General features: G+C 36.1%; 3 protein-coding genes and 5 non-coding genes across 8 annotated transcripts; 1 reads left to right on the forward strand and 7 right to left on the reverse strand.

Moving 5' to 3' along the window:
• The first annotated feature begins 1248 nt into the window (after positions 1-1248).
• On the forward strand, positions 1249-3452 carry LOC137721575 (cyclin-U4-1-like). Its single transcript, XM_068460668.2, has 2 exons — positions 1249-1651; positions 2897-3452. The coding sequence occupies exons 1-2, from the start codon at positions 1299-1301 to the stop codon at positions 3165-3167; spliced, it is 624 nt and encodes a 207-aa protein (XP_068316769.2). The 5' UTR covers positions 1249-1298; the 3' UTR covers positions 3168-3452.
• A 516-nt stretch (positions 3453-3968) lies between these two features.
• On the reverse strand, positions 3969-4588 carry LOC148698993 (uncharacterized). Its single transcript, XM_088693227.1, has one exon. It carries the CDS (start codon positions 4536-4538, stop codon positions 4110-4112), a length of 429 nt encoding a protein of 142 aa, XP_088549353.1. The 5' UTR covers positions 4539-4588; the 3' UTR covers positions 3969-4109.
• A 3658-nt stretch (positions 4589-8246) lies between these two features.
• LOC137721620 (small nucleolar RNA snoR31/Z110/Z27) lies at positions 8247-8343 on the reverse strand. Its single transcript, XR_011066690.1, has one exon. It is a non-coding gene; the product is annotated as a small nucleolar RNA snoR31/Z110/Z27 (small nucleolar RNA).
• A 62-nt stretch (positions 8344-8405) lies between these two features.
• On the reverse strand, positions 8406-8494 carry LOC137721622 (small nucleolar RNA snoR31). The gene has a single exon (XR_011066692.2). It is a non-coding gene; the product is annotated as a small nucleolar RNA snoR31 (small nucleolar RNA).
• Positions 8495-8603: 109 nt separating this feature from the next.
• On the reverse strand, positions 8604-8702 carry LOC137721593 (small nucleolar RNA R30/Z108). Its single transcript, XR_011066665.2, has one exon. It is a non-coding gene; the product is annotated as a small nucleolar RNA R30/Z108 (small nucleolar RNA).
• Positions 8703-8837: 135 nt separating this feature from the next.
• On the reverse strand, positions 8838-8945 carry LOC137721621 (small nucleolar RNA Z107/R87). The gene has a single exon (XR_011066691.1). It is a non-coding gene; the product is annotated as a small nucleolar RNA Z107/R87 (small nucleolar RNA).
• A 1450-nt stretch (positions 8946-10395) lies between these two features.
• Positions 10396-12381, reverse strand: LOC137719542 (cytochrome P450 77A3-like). Its single transcript, XM_068458580.2, has one exon. It carries the CDS (start codon positions 12237-12239, stop codon positions 10623-10625), a length of 1617 nt encoding a protein of 538 aa, XP_068314681.2. The 5' UTR covers positions 12240-12381; the 3' UTR covers positions 10396-10622.
• Positions 12382-15421: 3040 nt separating this feature from the next.
• LOC137721616 (small nucleolar RNA SNORD34) lies at positions 15422-15517 on the reverse strand. Its single transcript, XR_011066686.1, has one exon. It is a non-coding gene; the product is annotated as a small nucleolar RNA SNORD34 (small nucleolar RNA).
• Between the last annotated feature and the right edge of the window lie 1924 nt (positions 15518-17441).

The following is a 17441-nucleotide window of genomic DNA, read 5'->3' on the forward strand; positions in this document are numbered from 1 at the left end:
GTCTACAGAGAAAGCAACAAGCTGATTAATTAGCTGCAATAATCATTAGTTTGCCGGTTAATTATTACTTATTATTACCCCGATTTATTAACCCTAACCAACAAAACCAACATTTCAGTCATCCTGTAGCCGGTTTAATGATTGTGAACAATATTAGGACTATTTTTTCTTAAAGTTTTTTTTTTTGGTTGAATTTTTAAAGTTCAATATGTACAGATAACTTCAGACGACTGTCATTTTTTTAAAACGTATTCGGTACTATATTTCAGACGCGAATCATGCCATGACATATACTGCCATCAGAGAGGCCATAGAGACTTTTGTGTACTGCCAAGTGCCAATTCAAGAAACAAAGCTGTCAACCAAGGAAATAAATAGCTGTTTTAAAATTTTAATTCTTTTAGAAAAGGGAACCGTAATTCATACAAGAAACAAAGCTGTCAAGCAATAAAAAACCAGCAGAGAGAGAGAGAGGCGACGCACGGTCTGATACTCCGATCTGATATGTTGCAAATAGCCAAAAGGTGAATAAGTTAGCTAGGATTTTACTTACTGCAAATCACACTTTAAATTATATGAAGGACAAGATTAATTTTGTAATATAATATATATATATATAGTGTATATGTATATATGTGTGTATATATATATGTATATATATTGTTTGCTTGGCAAGGAAAGCTGGCAATGTGGGTGACGTGATGATTAAAAGTTCATACCAATTAACAATAGTGGAAAAGAAAGTCCTATTCTGAAATTATTGCAGCAGGAATTTCATAGGAAGTTGGTCTGTGTCTTCACCTTTACTTCTTGGATTTGGTTCAGAAATAAAGGGATTACTATATATAGTTTTACACTCATTTACTAAGAAATTTTTCAGTGTACCGAAAATACGGCTTGATATTCTAAAAAATACTGCAAAAGGATCATTAGGTACATTAATGATTTTGTGAGCAAACAATTTTCATTTTCTCTAAAACTTGATTTTGGAACAAACATGTTTCCTTTTTAAAATTTGTGTATTTTCTTTCCATTTAAAAATTGTTTAGTTTCATATTGTCCTTTTTCTCTAAGGATTTGGTTTTATTTTTCCTAATAGAATTGTTATTCCTTGAATCTTTCTCTAAACCAAAGTTAATTAGGAAAATGTAACCCTTCATACAAGTAACACATAGCAAAATAAAAAATAAAATAATATCAGAAAGGAAAGCCTATATATACGAAGCAGCCAACAGAAAAAAAAGAAAAGAAAAGAAACCAACGGGAAAAAAAAAATACAGAGCAAATTAAACGCAACAATGGCTGAGCAGCTCGAGACGTCGACGACGAGCCCAGAATCCATGCCAAGAATAATAGCCTTCATGTCCTCCGTCCTCGAGCGGGTTTCCAACTCCAATGACCTGAACCGGCGGTTAGAGCCGACGCAGAAGCTGTCGGTCTTCCACTCCCTGACCACGCCCACCATTTCAATCCACAGCTACCTGCAGAGGATCTTCAAGTACGCCGACTGCAGCCCATCTTGCTTCGTCGTCGCCTACGTATATCTCGACCGTTTCACCCAGATGCAGCCATTGCTGCCCATTGATTCTTTCAGCGTTCACCGCTTGCTCATCACCAGCGTCTTGGTCTCTGCAAAGTTCATGGACGACATGTAAGCTTTCTTTTCTTTTCCCTTTTTTTTTCTATTTCTTGATTTGGGTTGTTTTCTTTTGCTCTGATTCGTTCAAAGATTGTCTTTTTGGTGAGATATTCAGATTTCTAATTCTGGGTTTTGTCTAGTTAATCAGATGGGTTAAATAAACTAGCTCAATTTAATAAAAAGTTTAATTTTTTCTCTGTGTGGGCAATGCTAATTTGTTTACTTGTTGAACTGGGTTTTATTTACTTAACTAGGGCTAGTTCATCTAGCTCAAATTAATCAAGTTTTTACTAATTTTTTTACTTGTTGAACTGGGTTTTGTTATTTGTGTTTCAAGATTCAAGCTTTTTAAACCTGAAATTTGTTGAATTAATACTCTTATGATCTCTCTGTTTTTACATAATTTTTTTCTTCTGGATATGGTTCTTTAGGAAATTGCATCTCAATATTTTAAGTAGAAAATTAAAGTGTATTTTGGTGGAAAATTGGGTAATTTTGCACGTTCAAAGTTTGTGATCACAGTTCTGTATTCTCTTCTTCTTCTTAATTCTGTCACATAATTACAAAATTAGTTCATAATTAGTAATGGCATCGCCGTTTGGAAGCAACCACCGCCAAAAAGGAGGACAGCAATGGCCATGTGAATGCCTCCCGTCTTTTATGTGGTGTTGCTGTCCATGCCTGTAATTTTTCGGTTACGTCGTTGTTCTAGTATTACACGTGAATTAGTAAGATTATCCGACGGTGTGCACGTTTTCTCATCGCAAAACTCACGAGAAAAAGCGTCAGCTGGCATCATTATCGATGCTAACGACATCTCAATCAAAGGCCATGTTGATGTTTGTATAGTTCGCCAAAAGTTAACAAAATCCACCTGTTTTTGCTTCTCATCAGAGCCATATATGATGCCTTAAGTTATAAGGTAATCTTTGGTCCTATACAAACCCAGATAGTGGTCCAATATAACAGTAATAAGAGTAATGCTAGGAAGATTAAATTTGAAGATGAGCACGTATTTCAACGTTTAAGTAATAAACCAAATAATGTGTCACCAATAAAAATGAGTACATCTTTCAACGTTTAAGTAATAAACCAATTATCAACTTTTATATTATTTGGTTTCCAAAATTTAGTCTCCAGATTGAGTCTCCAGATTGAGTCTCCCTAGCTCTAATTAATCACTACAATTATTCAAAATATTTGGTTAGAACTTAGAAAATATAACTAATTACTCTTATCTACATTTGCTTCTTGCAGTTACTACAACAATGCATTTTATGCCAGAGTTGGAGGGATCAGCACGCAAGAGATGAACCTTCTTGAGGTGGACTTCTTGTTCGGATTAGGGTTCCAAATGAACGTGACGCCGGCGACGTATTACACCTACTGCACTTACCTTCAGAGAGAAATGCTGCTGCAATATCCTCTACAATTTGCAGATTCTCCTGTGGATTTGGCAAGACGTTTGAAGCTTCACTGCTCCTTTGATGAAGATGAATCCACCCATCAAAAGCAGCTTGCTGTTTAAGCACTTTTTGGTGTTGGAAAAGTTTGGGGACAATGTATGTGGGTTTCTTCTGCATTTGGTTTAATCAACATATATAGGTTGTTTTTTGAAGTTTTGGGCCATATGGGCTCAAAGCCCCATTGGAGTTTTTTGAGTGTGTATAGTTGAATGGCCTATATGGTGTCAGCAGAAGCAACAAGTTAAAAGCTTTTCTTACTTAGAGCCCAATTCATGCTCTTCTAAATTTGTGTAAGGTGCCCAATTCATGCTCGGTTAGGATCCGTTTGATAATTCTTTCGTTTTTAATTTTTCTATTATTATTTATGCTCTTGTTAACTTGTATGAGTACTAGATGCGGAGATTTTTGTGACATAAGACGACATGATCACTTTTAAGATGATTTGATTTCTCATAAATTTGCTCATTGTTCTTGATCCATAGAAGCTTAAAAAAAGAGGATCAAGCCATCTGCACATATGAGTGACAGGGGCCATCTTTAGATAACCTAACAGGCTTCAATCCCATACAAGTCATCTACGTTTTTTTCCCACCCACCACCCTGATCCTAACAAGCACTGTTATGTAAAAGAAGATTTAACATGAAGTATATGAAAAATAAATGAGTCAAACTTGAAACGTTCTTTCAATATTGAGAAGAGAAATATCAATATATTGAAATAACGATGATTAGGGTTGTGATGCAAACGTTTTACAAACTCACGTTGTTATCTGCTAAATTAAAACCATAAGCCAGAGAGAGATGGCAACACATCAAACGATAAACTACTACACGAAATAATAAATATACAAGCAATGCTAATATTATTTGTCAAAGTCGCGTAAAATTTATTAAAAGCTTATATGCATGTATCTCTAGCAAGTTACATAATATGCTTATCATATAGTACACACTTGAAACTGGCCTGGGGTTCATGAAACCCTAACTCTCAGCCAATTATCTCATCAGCCGTGGTTGTTTGTCCCTCCACCGCCACCAGCTCCACCACCACCGCCCGAACTTCCATAACCACCCCCAGACCCATAGCTGCCACCATGAGCTCCGCCACCCCCAGACCCATAGCCTCCGCCATGAGCTCCACCACCCCCGGACCCATAGCCTGACCCAGAGCCATGTCCACCCCCAGAACCAAACCCATAACCGTACCCCCTACCAAATCCAGTTGGTGACCTCCCGGATCCCGACCCATAACCCGATCCCCCACTCGGGGTCGCACTCCACCCCCAATTATATCCCCAGTTCGGCCCGTGTGCCGAACCGCTACCGCTACTTGGGGTCTCCTCGTTCTTCCTTGAGGACATTTCCCTAGAACAAGAAGCAGCAGCGATCAAAAGAAAAAGGAAGAGCGTGAAGTGAAAAAAGTTGAGCTGCATTTTAGGTTAGGTTGTGTGAATTCTGGTGTATTATGTGAGATAGGTTTTTCTGCATGCAGGTAAGTGGGTATTTATAATGGAGTTTGATGTGATGTGCACAATGGCACGCACTTGCACTCCCGTGACATTATTTAACACTCGATTTCAAATAAGTCAGACAATTATGTGGCTCCAAGGTCGGCATATGGGATAATTTTACCCATCAAAAAAGCATTACAAGGACAGATTATAATTCCCACCACCGCATTTCCAATGAATAACCCTACAACTGATTCAAGGAGGCAGAAATAATTCGGTAGCTGTTGTTCAAGTTGATCATGCACTATCATGTTACAAAGACAACATGTGTGATGATCATCATAGTGGAGTACCCTTTCGGTTTCTCGTGAAATAGAAAAATGTAAGAGTAGAGATAATAAAACTATTTCGACACATAAAATTTACTTATTGACACATTCTTTCATAAGTGTATCTGTATTATTGTATGTTATGCTCATATGTATTAGAGAATATATTAAGTTCAATGAATATATCAGTTTTATGTTGGAAAATGGGTATACCTGGCTACGTAAGCTTGCAAACCAACAACACCATTGATATTCATACCATATTTTTATACCACATTTCTATACCACCTTAGGTGACATCTGATGTGGACAGCCACATCATTTGAAAAATTTGCAAAGCCTAACGAAATGAAGGAGAAAGACTCCTCGTATACCATAATTATCATTTAATTAACTAGTTTTTCTTAATTATTAGTTTATTAAATAATGAACTAAATTTAAAAATCTGATTAATTCAAATGATGTGGCTGTTTACATCAAATGCCACCTAAGGTGGTATAAGAATGTGGTACAAAAACATGGTATGAATAGCATTACTCTTTAAAAAATTTCATCTAGCGCCACTTAGGCCTTGCCTAGGCGTTAAGCGGCTGATCATTATCCGAATTAATCCCTATGTGTTTGAAAATTAAGAAAGAACTCATAGACATGTCTAGGTGTTTGCCTAGATCTGCCTAGGCGCATGCCTAGCTCACCTAAGCCTTCACCTAAACCCCTAGGGACTAGATAGATCCTTGCTCGCAATCTGACTAGCGTTTAACGTTTTTTAGAACCTTTATAACAATTATTGCAATTTGCTTTAAGTTGAGAGAAGCTAAACGGACATTTGGCCTCTCTTCTTATTTATGGTGGAGTAGTGGCTCCCATGCCACATCTAACTCTATCTAACCTCCACCTTCTGAGGTTTGAGTCATTTGGATGAAGTTAAAGATTCAACTCGTCCGGATCCTTCTCAAAGAGAGTGTCTTAATCATGACACGTGCACGTCAGATCAATGGTTCTCGAGTTTCTAATGAGAATCTGAGGGTGCACTACACTGAAAATATCCTTAGGCTATACAGTAACGCGTACAATTATTGGACCACATTCAACTTTGTTTGGAGAATCTGGGAAAAAAGGATTGCAGCAAATGTTAAACTCAATGAGGAAATTAGATATATAATTGGAAGTATGAGATTTTCCTCGATGTTTCAGAATATCAAATACTTCAGGTTTTTTATTCATTCGATCTTTGATCAAAATAAACACAAAATTTAAGATCAGATGGTTAAAAGTTCGAAATATCCCATACTTTAAACTATCATAATTATATATATATATATATAGACAATCGGAAAAAATGTGTTACCCGATAGGTTGGATTTGTCTGGAATGTAGAGAGCAATGCTAGTGCATGCGCCAGAAATCTGCGCATGCTAAAGCTCGTATTAGGGTTTAGTTGGCTATACAGGTTACTGTGGGGACGTCCCCACTGTGCCGCATTCGTCAAGGACCAAATGGGCCTAGTGATCCACATACCGCACCATAAGCACAGTTAATACTTTTCATTTCTTTGCACTACAGATACACCGTGACGTGATGTTACAGAACGCTTGTCTTGTATACATAAATATCTATTTCATAACTCTATTTCACTGAAATATTAAACATTAATTTCATCCACTTATGTTACATCATTGAATGTGAACTAGTAGCACAATATGGCAAGTTTCAACAAATAGCTTAAGCGACTGTCAACTTTGGGCCACTGTAAAACGGACACATCCATAAGTGCAAGTATTGCCAGAATCCAGAATGGACTAGAGTTCGAGCAAATTTTTTCTCATATAAAAATGATGGTACAAATATATGATAAAAGTGTATTTTTAATTCAGAACATAGTGGTGTTTGAGCAATTTTTCTCTGATGCACATGCCGACTTCAAGAGAAGACACAATTGATAGCAGCCCAAAAGAAGAATCATTGAGAAGCTGATGGCCTCGAAGCCCAGTCCAAGAGAAGGACTTGGGTGAAACGGGTGTCGTCCCACACTCTCAATCCAATAAGAAATCGAGCAATTTTATAGAACTGGTAATGCTAAAGAAAATAAATTAATAGACATATGAAAGTTAATGATTGATTTATTACATATTTATTTTTATTGATGACATATTATTTAATTTTCAAATTTAGTCTTTCTAACAATTTTTTACGAGACAGATGCATGCATGTTACAGTGCCACTAATAAGTGACGTCACATTAGTTGTTTAACTATGTAATAAATTTTCTTCCTAGCATTAATGCCTTTGGTAAACCATTAGCATGGAAAGAATTGGATCCTCTCTTATGCCTAAGAAGAGGATCCTCTCCTCCTGATCAAGGATCTTTGACCGATGAACTTTTATACAACGTCTATAATTATTATAATTTTAAAATTATAAATAAAGAGTTTTTTTAAAGTTATAATAATTATAACCGTTAGATAAAAATCCAACGGTCCAATATCCTTGGTCAAAAAGATCCTCTCCTTGAGCTCAGGAGAGGATCCAATTCTAGCATGAAAGTCTCTACAAAAAAGCAAGTAAAGTCGTTTGTATGAATCTTCAAACACAATTGAACCTGATTTTGTATCAAGTTTTTCGTTAATTCCAAAGCACTTTACGTCTTTTCTTAAAATCTCATTTCATATCTTCCGTCCCCATCCTATAATCGCAATTTCTAATCAAAGCATGAAAGTCTCTCAATTTCAAAATTTTTATTTTTTTTGTTTGAACAAATAATATTATCTACACTAAAAAAAGAAGATAGGTTTAACATTTCAAAAGATTAATAATAATAAAATTCAAATTCGTATTTAACATAAATAAACTTAAAATTTGTCACTTATAAATAATAAAAAATACCGTACAAAGTGGCCAGTTTCAAATTTTTTTATTATTCCATCAATTTTTGCAGCAATCAAACTAACGGATATATTTCACTGTCATAAGATGCGACCCTGACATCTAACGGTCCACAATACACAAAATTCAAAATCAAAATAATATCCAATTATTTGGAGATAGCCTTCTCCATTAGTATGGTAAAAAAAGGGAAATAAATGTCAAATATTTTGTATTATGTTTTAAAATTGATAAAGCTTGTCATATAAGTTTAAATCATAAACAAACAAACAAACACACGAATAAATTTAAAATTTGAAGTTAACGAAAAGTTCACGACACTGTTCATTTAACTAAAAACCATATTTTTACACTAAAAAAATCAATCATAATACTATTCATTTCACTATTTATTTTATTCTTATCGTTAAAACTCAAAATTTTCAAAACCCTTTTTATTAATTTTCTTTTAAAATTTTCTTCAAGATTTAAATAACAAATCATCATCAGAATGGAAAGCTGTTCTCATCCACAGCAAGATCATTGCTGTGTAGGAAGGTGTCCTAAGATTATTCCATTTTTCATCACCTGACGAATTTTTATTTATAAACCATCAAAACAATCACAAATATAATATAAACCAATCTAAATTAATAATTCAGATTCAGAAGTACATCAGTTAGCATCACTCGATAACAAATATCTCAGATCAAGTGTTGGATAATTTGATTGCTTCATCCCAATCCATCATTCCCACAACTAAATTCAAAATTATTATAAATAAATAAAAAGATCAAAACTTTGATTAAAAAACAAAAAAGAAAAAATAATAATTAAGGTGGGAAAAAGGGGAGAAATACTCAGTGGTGGCTGATAATTATTAGGTTCGATTCTGCCGGCAAGTTTCCTCAACCTTAATCAGAAGAGGGAGCTTGGTATCCTCATAGCAGTCCCCCTTTCCTTCACTTTCCCACCAAAATTAAATTAAATTAAAAAACAATTGAAAACAAATTAAATACAAATAAAAACCAACCAAATCATAAAATTTTCTGGTAAATAAAATAGAGAAAAAAAAAAGAAATGAGAAAGAGAAGGCTCAGTTCAGCGGGGTTGTCGACACGCAAACCTTCTCTTGAAAAGAGAAGGCCTACAATCCGGTCTGTTGAGCTTGAATTTCATTGGGTCATCACCGCCAATCTCTTTCTCTCTCTCATAAACTTTTGCTACCATAAATTGGATTTCTGCTAAAAAAAAATGGCGCTGGAGGCGTTGCTGGGTTGACTGGAAAGCGGGCGTTCGCCATCGTTTTATAGGGAAAGAGAGGGCTAGGGTTTTGAGGGAAACACGGGGATTTCAACGGGCCTATATTATCAGCCTAATCGAACAGTTATCGTTTTGAAAAACAAATGGGCTTTAATGGGCCACCATTTCTTTCCCGGACTTTTATGTTTCGGTAATATGTTTTTCCAACTTTTTGATCAAGTAAAAAAATTTAATAGATTTGTTTCCAAATAATGTCAAAAATTACGTAATGTGCTGAATATAATGTTTGCATCCCTTTTAAGAACTTTTAAACCTCTTGGATTGGCACAGTTTTATAGCGTGACCTCAATCTTTTTCCGGTTTGGCTCCTTGCACTTGATTACTAAAAGGTCGAGTCTGATTTACAATCACTCAAACTATTTGGTTGGAAATACAAGTCCAACAAGAAAAAGTAAATACAACATAAAGCCCAAAAGGTATGGCTGAAAAACAACATAAACGCTAAAATTAAAGAGGAAACTGGCAACCACCACCAAATTTGATGCGCCTCCATCGGAAGGCCACCACCACCAAAAAACGAACCACAAGAGCAACTGGATCAACGACACTCACTGCGCTGGTGGCTCGCTCACCCCTATTTTTCATTGATCCAGTTGTTCTTTGTGGTTCGTTTTTTGGTGGTGATGGCCTTCCGATGGAGGCACGTCAGATTTGGTGGTGGCTGTTGGTTTCCTCTTTAATTTTAGGGTTTCTGTTGTTTTTCAGCTATGCCTTTTGGGCTTTGTGTTGTGTTTACTTTTTTTTGCTAGGCTTGTATTTCGGTTGTGTGATGCCCTTTGGGCTCTATTTTACTTGTACCAGTCTCTTTGTTTAATGAAAAAGAAACTTAGTTTGTCCAAAAAAAAAAGTATATATATATATATATATATATATATATTTGGTTGGTATTCATACTTTACCCCTTTTTTATACTTTCTATTTCTTTACTGAAATAACATGTAACTTTGTTAATTAAACACATAAACTCATGCATTCAAAGTTCCGCGTTCGATTCATTCCTCTCAATATTCCTATTTCATTGCACTACCAAATTCACAAAGTAACTTTATTACGAGTAAATGCTAAGCAACTATAGTTTCTAAGGATAATGTTAGGGAGACTAAATTTACAAATTAAATGATATGTCATCAATATGAATAAGCACGAGTATATCAAAACTTAAGTCATACTTCAATCATCAACTTCTATATCATTTCGTTTACCCTAGTTTCTAAAAGACAAAGCAAGTGATCGACAGACAACACTGCTACAAACTTAAAAGTGCTCTGAATCTACTGAGATTTTCTCCTCACTTTTAGCCTGCAAGAGCAAAAGAAAACATAGGATTTTGTTTAATTTTTATCAGAAACAAGAAAACATACGATTTAAATATTAATAAGAATACAAATTCATCGTATCACATCCGTCTTACAGTCCTTATAATTCCAACTTGTACAGTTTTTCCTCATAAATTTAGAGCATAATTATGAATAAACTAAAGTAAACAACCCTGCCTTGTAATAACTATAATTAATTAATATAAACCAAGCTAATTAATCCTGGTCTTGAAACATTAGATCTTGGTGGATGACATGAACGACCTAGGCACAATGATGGCCTTGAGAGGGTTCTTCATGACAACTGTAAAAGCAAATGTCTCAGTCGGGTCCGGCGGCGCATCTAGAACCGGCAACCATTTAAAAGCATGCACCATCCGAGCAAGCAGCAAGTTGATATGCAAAGTCCCTAACGTCCACGCGGGGCAGATCCGCCTGCCAGCGCCAAACGGCACCATCTTCACCCCTTTGGTCCCGGTCACATCCACGTCAACCCCGTCTCCTCCCTCTAAGAACCTCTCCGGTCGGAACTCACCCGGGTCCTCCCACATATCGGGATCTTCAGTCACCCATGCAGTGTAAAACTCCACGCTCGCATCTGCGGGCACAGTGTATCCGCCGAGCTCCGTGTTCTCCAAGGCTGCGTGTGACAGGACGAAGTGGCTCGGGGGGTGCCGCCGGAATGTTTCTTTCACCACCGCGGAAAGGTAGCTCATTTTTTCCACGTCACTCTCAGTGATCACCTCTTCGTGCGGCTTTTGTTCATTTGTGTAGGGACTGCGATCTGTCCCTACACAATCAACGATTTCCTTGTAGAGCTTCTCTTGAATTTTTTGGTCCGTCACCAAATGAAGCAAAGCCCACTCTATCGCCGTAGCACTCGTATCCGTACCAGCATTGATGACTTCGGAGACTAGCGTCACGAGCTCCTCCTCTTCCAACCGCCTGCGTCCGCGGTCTTTCCCTCTTACAGGCACCTCCAGCTCAAACAAGGAGTCAATGTAAGCAGCACCCTTTGGACTCACCATTATCTTATTAACTTTTTCATCCTCAACATTATCACTTTGAAGAACAAATGCTTTTCTGTCTCTAACGAGTGGAACCAAACACTCCAACTGCCTCCTCCTCAGCTCCTTCGCTTCCCTGACCTGCCGGCGAAACAAAGGAGTCAGCACCGGCAGGAAATCGGGGAGCTTTGGAGTTGTCATCATCATAACGTCTTTCAACACGCTCTCGATCGTCTTTATCTTCTCATCGGAGATCTTCGCCCCAAAGCACAAGCATATGAGGATACTACAGATGGTGAGCCGGCACTCGCTCATCACATTGACGATGCCATCGTCGGATTTTATCAGCCTGTCCATGTGGGATTTGATAGCCCAGTTTCTGATCCAGCTACACTGCCTTATCCTCGCCGGGTTGATCAGCTCGGTGACGAAGTTTCTCCGCAAGGTACGCCAGAAAGGACCGTACTCTGCAGAGTTGATTGCACACTTTCCGACGCTGAACAGGAGGCGGATGGGGGAGTCAGCAGGGCGGGACGCGAACTCGGGACCTCTCTGGACGAGGGCCTCGTGGATGAGGTCGGAGCTGGTGACGATTATGAGAGTCCGCTGCCCCATCTGCATGGTGAAGATTGGTCCGTACTTTGCACGCAGGTCGCGGACGACGTAGATGAAGTGCCGACGTTGGAGGATGACTTGGATTAGGTTTCCCACTATCGGCCACCCTGGCGGCCCAGGCGGCAGGTTCTTAGGCCCGCCACCAACAACTGACCTGCAGTAGCGCCACCATACCAGGAAAAAGATAAGCCCCAAAGACACCAGAACGACGTCCATCATCACCTCCTCCATGGATAATATTATAACCTTAGCTTAGCTTACCAACTTCTCTCTCTGTAACCAATACAAATTTAAAAGCAAAAAGAGAGAGGAATGATTAAGGTGATGAAGTTGCTGGCTGAGTACTATATATAGAGAGATGCGTGGACTTGAAAGCTATGGAGATGATCCATCTTGTTAACCCTAATATATGGGTAATTTAATTTTACACCATAAAAGCATTAATGTTGGAATATTTATTTATTCGCCTACTCATCTTTTGCCACCTGCTTGCGCTTCAACTGGTCAAAACAGAGTCACGTTTTCTTCTGCAAATGGCTTGTTTTACTGACAGAGCAATGAATTTGATTAGCTGTGGGCTGGTGAAACAATCATAACTTGGTAATGTGCTAATTTAACTTTGGTTCGGGAGTCACTTTTTAATGCGTCAGAAATAAGATAGTATATTACATGTTATTATACAATTAGTAATATATTTGTATTAACAATTTAACAATTTAGAAAATAAAATTCTCTATCAGTTACATAATAACATATGGTATATCATCTGTATTTCAGACATAATAAAACGTTTCTCTTAGTTCAGAGTCCAGTCAACTTCTTGCGTGGATAACCTGTTAATTCCCTAAAACACTATGGTTATGTTTGAGTGAGGGATTACAAGGCACGAGTAAGGAATTTGTAAATTTCTCTCATATCTCTTTGTAATGCTTGAAAGATATTTTTAATTTCTCTTATCTAATTTTAGTAATTTATTCTTTAATAATTTGAGCTCAATTCTTTGGGACTTGAAAATCTTTCATCAAAACATATATAGCCTAGGCAGGGGGTGGACCAACTTAGGGGAAGGGGGTTAGCTGACCTTTTGAACTCCAGTGAGTCTCTATGAATGACTTGGGTGCTATCCCTTTGAAGGTTGGAGTTGCTCTTCATATATGCCCTCCAACTACTTGATAAAATCCGTTAGATAGGTAACTGCAATGCATAGGATAGACTGCCCCTTTATAGTCTAGTCCTAATATTATTTACCTCTGACTTGTTTGTTGGTTGTGATGACAATTGTAAGAAATAAAAAAAAATGAAGTAAAAGACTATCCAAAAATGCAAAGTAAACGAAATGGTAATCTCAGAGAATGAAAAAAGCTTCATCATTCTTGGACAAACATATTTATGGAATGCAATGATATCAATCAATTTGTTAGTGTGTTTAAGATAAGTGTGTTCATTTGTTAAACATTCATATGGGTGTAGCCTTGAAACATATTAGTTATCCACGCAAATGAGGCCTTAAAATGCACTAAACTATAGACTAGTCCGAATCGTTAAAATACATTACGAAGTGAATCTTATAAAATGTGTGCGAAATTGTGATAAAAGTGTGTGTCACCATATCTTTAATCCTGTATATATTTATATATTTTCATCAACCACCGCTGCACTAGTCCTAGTACTTTAAAATTCTTGCTATTAGTCTGTGTAAATGTTGAGTTGGTAAGAAGTGCAACAACTGCGATCATGCCTGCTCTGAAAAAAAATTAATGGTCTTAACGCCCTACATCTGACATAATAATTCAAATGTGCACAAGAGAGCTAACCAACCGGAGATTCAAAAATGGGCACCTCAACTCCATTGTTGTCTTAAAATCATTGTGAACTCTATACGTTTGCGGTTATGTTATTTGCAGATTTCGCTCTCTACTGCAAATGTGCCTATTTTTTAAGAATGGAGAATTCCTATGTAGTTGTTCTCCCCTTGTTACTGGTAGTTGTTAGGTTGCTGCTGTTGTTTACAGCATTATGTGTTTTTAACTTGGCCTTTACTGCCTTCTTGTTGTTTGTTGCTTCTTTTGATTTTCTTTTAAAATAATCATTCATTTATTATAAAAAAAATGTACAATCATGTATAAGAGAATTGTGGTTTGAACCAGCAGAAGCATCAAATCTGTGAATGATAGAGACGAAACGATGGGATATTCAAGTTGGTAACGAAGATGGTGATTGCATGTTTTTAAAACACATTACAATTATTTTGAGGCAATTTCAAGTTATATTCAGTATACGACAATAACAAAGCATTACTTCATTAAATAGGGTTGTTTTTATGAATTTTAGAACGCTATCGTGTTAGATTTTATGTTTTAAGTTATTAATTTTTAAGTACACATATCTCATCATTTGTACACATATCTCATCATTTTATAGTGACAAATGATGTACCATCCTATCTATTGGTCACACTGAAAAATCTCTCATTCGTTAGCTCCAAATATTCCATGTCTATTTTTAAAATCTCTTTCAAAGTACTCATAGGTTTCCCTCTACCACTTTTGCCTGATTATCTGTCTCATAATCGCATATTCTAACCAAGCATCTATAGTATTCAGTTCACGTGTCCAAATTAGCTTAACCAATTTTCTCTCATCTTATCATCAACTGCAGCTACTCCTATTTTATTTTGGATATTCTAGTTCTTTTCACGTCCTTTCTCGTGGGCCTACACATCTAACAAAGTATTCTCATATCTATTACACTTTATTTTTTGCATGTATTGATGCTTGACCCAACATCGTGTGCCATAAGTATTGTTGGCCTTATTGTCGTCCAACAAAAATTTTCTTTGAATTTTAATGGTTACGTAGGTCGCACTATACATCCAATGCACTCTTTCACTTCATCTATCTAACTTTTATTTTATAGCTGAGATATCTATCCATTCTCCTTTCTATATGATATTGCAGACATTTTAATTAAAGCACCGTAAAAAATCTTGTAAAAAATTATTTTCTATATGTTCATAGTTCACCCATTGTCTGTTTGTCCAATAGATGATTATCCATGTTCTTATTTTTACTTTCTATACACTGTTTATTAATTTTTTTTCCTTTAATATTTTTTAATTTATTTAATTAGATGGACAAAAATTAAAATGGGTATATGAAAAGTTAAAAAAAAAATGTGAATAACATCACCATTATCCAATATGTGCGCAACATAAAGAGTTTTTAAACAATTTTATTTTCTCAACTTTAACAATCCATCAGGTGTAGCTCATTGCAGTTCTTCTTAACCATTTATTTATTTATTTTTATGAAAATAATTGGATTTTGTATATTTTAATACAAGTTTATCACATTTAACCCAAAATTAAAATAACAAAAAAATAAAAGGTTGTTCTTCGTCCCAGGGAGAGGAAGGCGGGCCTCAGATACATTTGAGTTTTATCACTATCTCAACAATATGAGATAATCAAGCAATGTAGGCAAAATATGTATAAATCATCACCGGCCTCATCTAACAATTTTTTTTTTTTTTTTCTAAAAAAAAAACCCCATAGACTTTGATTTTTTTTGATAAAATACAAGCTGAATATCTGAAATATGCATAGCAGGGATAAATGAAATTGCTCAAATTATTAAGTAAATAAATAAAAAAACAGAGGCGATGGTGTAAAAATATGGACAAGGAAAGCTTTCTGGAACGGAGAAGCAACTGGATTCCCTACCGTCTCTGTGAGAGGATAAGTGTGTGAAAGTGAAGAGAAAGGAGCATTTGGTGGCTCCTGCGGCGGATGTGATGGTATTTATAAGGGGAGGTTTTGCTAGGGTTTGTAAAACAGAAGGGAGCGTAGCCGCAGTTTTGGGGTCGTCAGATGCCGCCGTTGGATAAAATATGATGAATTTGAATATCAAATGTGAGCCCCGTGACATGTACTAGTGAGCTCGAACGGCTGAACCCGGCCCGATATGTTGAATCCGAAGACATGAGCGATGTACTCAAGACTTTGGTATCCATCAGTTCTTTCTATCTGTCTTTTTGTTTGACTAATTGCGTCGTGATACAATATCAAAAAATGTAATGTACATTCATTAACTAGGTAAGATGAACTTAATTGGTACTCAAACCTGCGAAGAGATCATTTCCGGATCTCTTACACCAAAGTCATCCAATTCATTAATTCGAACATTTGAAAATTGATTCAACGGCTAAAATTATTATAACTTTTAAGGGGATTTCATATTTGTAGCCGTTAAATCAAATTTTAAAGGATCGAATTAATGGATTGAGTGGCTTTGGTGGGAGAGATCCCAAGAGGATATCTTCCCCTCAAACCTAGGACTATAGAATTGCAACTCATGTCCATGACTCGAATCCAAGAGTCGAACCCTAGACCAAAAATGTGTAATCGACTCGAAAGTTTGACCTAGAGCTAGATGATTCTTTGTAAAATGCGATGAGGCACATTAATTGTTTAGACATCTAGTAAAACATTGTTTATGTGCGCACCATGATAGCTAGCGGATTAACCCATCAAGTTCCCATTAAAATAAGATTCATACAAAGAGAACTAATTGTCAATAGTTGATTGTTAGAGTCATCTCTAAATTAAAACATAAATTTCAAATTAAATTCCGAATTAATGGATGCTCTCAACATATGTGGTGATTATTTGGACACCGTAAATTATTAACTAGAGACTCGAAACTTAAAACACAAAACATGGTACCTTACCCAAAGTTTGATTTCAAATCCAAGCACCATAGTCTCAAAATGGCAATAATTTGGTGAGAGGTGTCTTAAGTTTGATTTTTATTAAAAGCAGATTTGAACCACATTACTGCTAACTTATTAGAAGATTAAAGCAACTCCCGTTCTGAGTACATAATATCGTTTGTTGAAAAACTGACATATCTTTTGGTTTTTTAAATGCTTTCGTCGCTGTTTCAAATGTTGATGAGACTTTTTTGGCGTTTATAACCGATTTATATTAATTCCATGTCGAATCCAAGGTCTCAAAACTCAGAAAAAGACTAGGAAGAAGACAACATTTATGGAATTGCATTTTAGACCAAACAATATTCCATGGTCATGAAATATTGGACAAATTTAATTACAAATATCTAAAAAATAAATAAAAAAAGAACAAAAATGAAAATTACAATTATCTCTTTTTTCTATTTATCCACATAAAATAGATATGAGAATAAAACCATGAATCCATGATGATTGATGATAGTCATTTTCATTTTGTTACACGAAACACACAACACCAGAGAAAAATAGAGACACTATTAGATAACGAAAATGATCGATTTCTCATGTTTTGTCATTTCCCTTCTTGTTTAGAATAAGAGAAAGGTTCGAGGGACTCTGTTAAGATGAGATTTTATATAGCGTTATAAAATATTGTGCAAAAAATATGAAAGGGCAGAGAAT

This window comes from Pyrus communis, chromosome 1, assembly GCF_041283825.1.
Source record: "Pyrus communis isolate YQ-2024b chromosome 1, ASM4128382v1, whole genome shotgun sequence".
Taxonomy (NCBI): domain Eukaryota; kingdom Viridiplantae; phylum Streptophyta; class Magnoliopsida; order Rosales; family Rosaceae; genus Pyrus; species Pyrus communis.

What these genes read in the sequence shown, in the direction of transcription:
- LOC148698993 (XM_088693227.1), bottom strand. Translation starts at nt 4,538, where the DNA reads ATGCAGCTCAACTTTTTTCACTTCACGCTCTTCCTTTTTCTTTTGATC.
- LOC137721575 (XM_068460668.2), top strand. Translation starts at nt 1,299, where the DNA reads ATGGCTGAGCAGCTCGAGACGTCGACGACGAGCCCAGAATCCATGCCA. An exon ending in GCAAAGTTCATGGACGACAT is followed by an intron (nt 1,652 to 2,896) that starts GTAAGCTTTCTT and finishes TGCTTCTTGCAG; the next exon opens with TTACTACAACAATGCATTTT.
- LOC137719542 (XM_068458580.2), bottom strand. Translation starts at nt 12,239, where the DNA reads ATGGAGGAGGTGATGATGGACGTCGTTCTGGTGTCTTTGGGGCTTATC.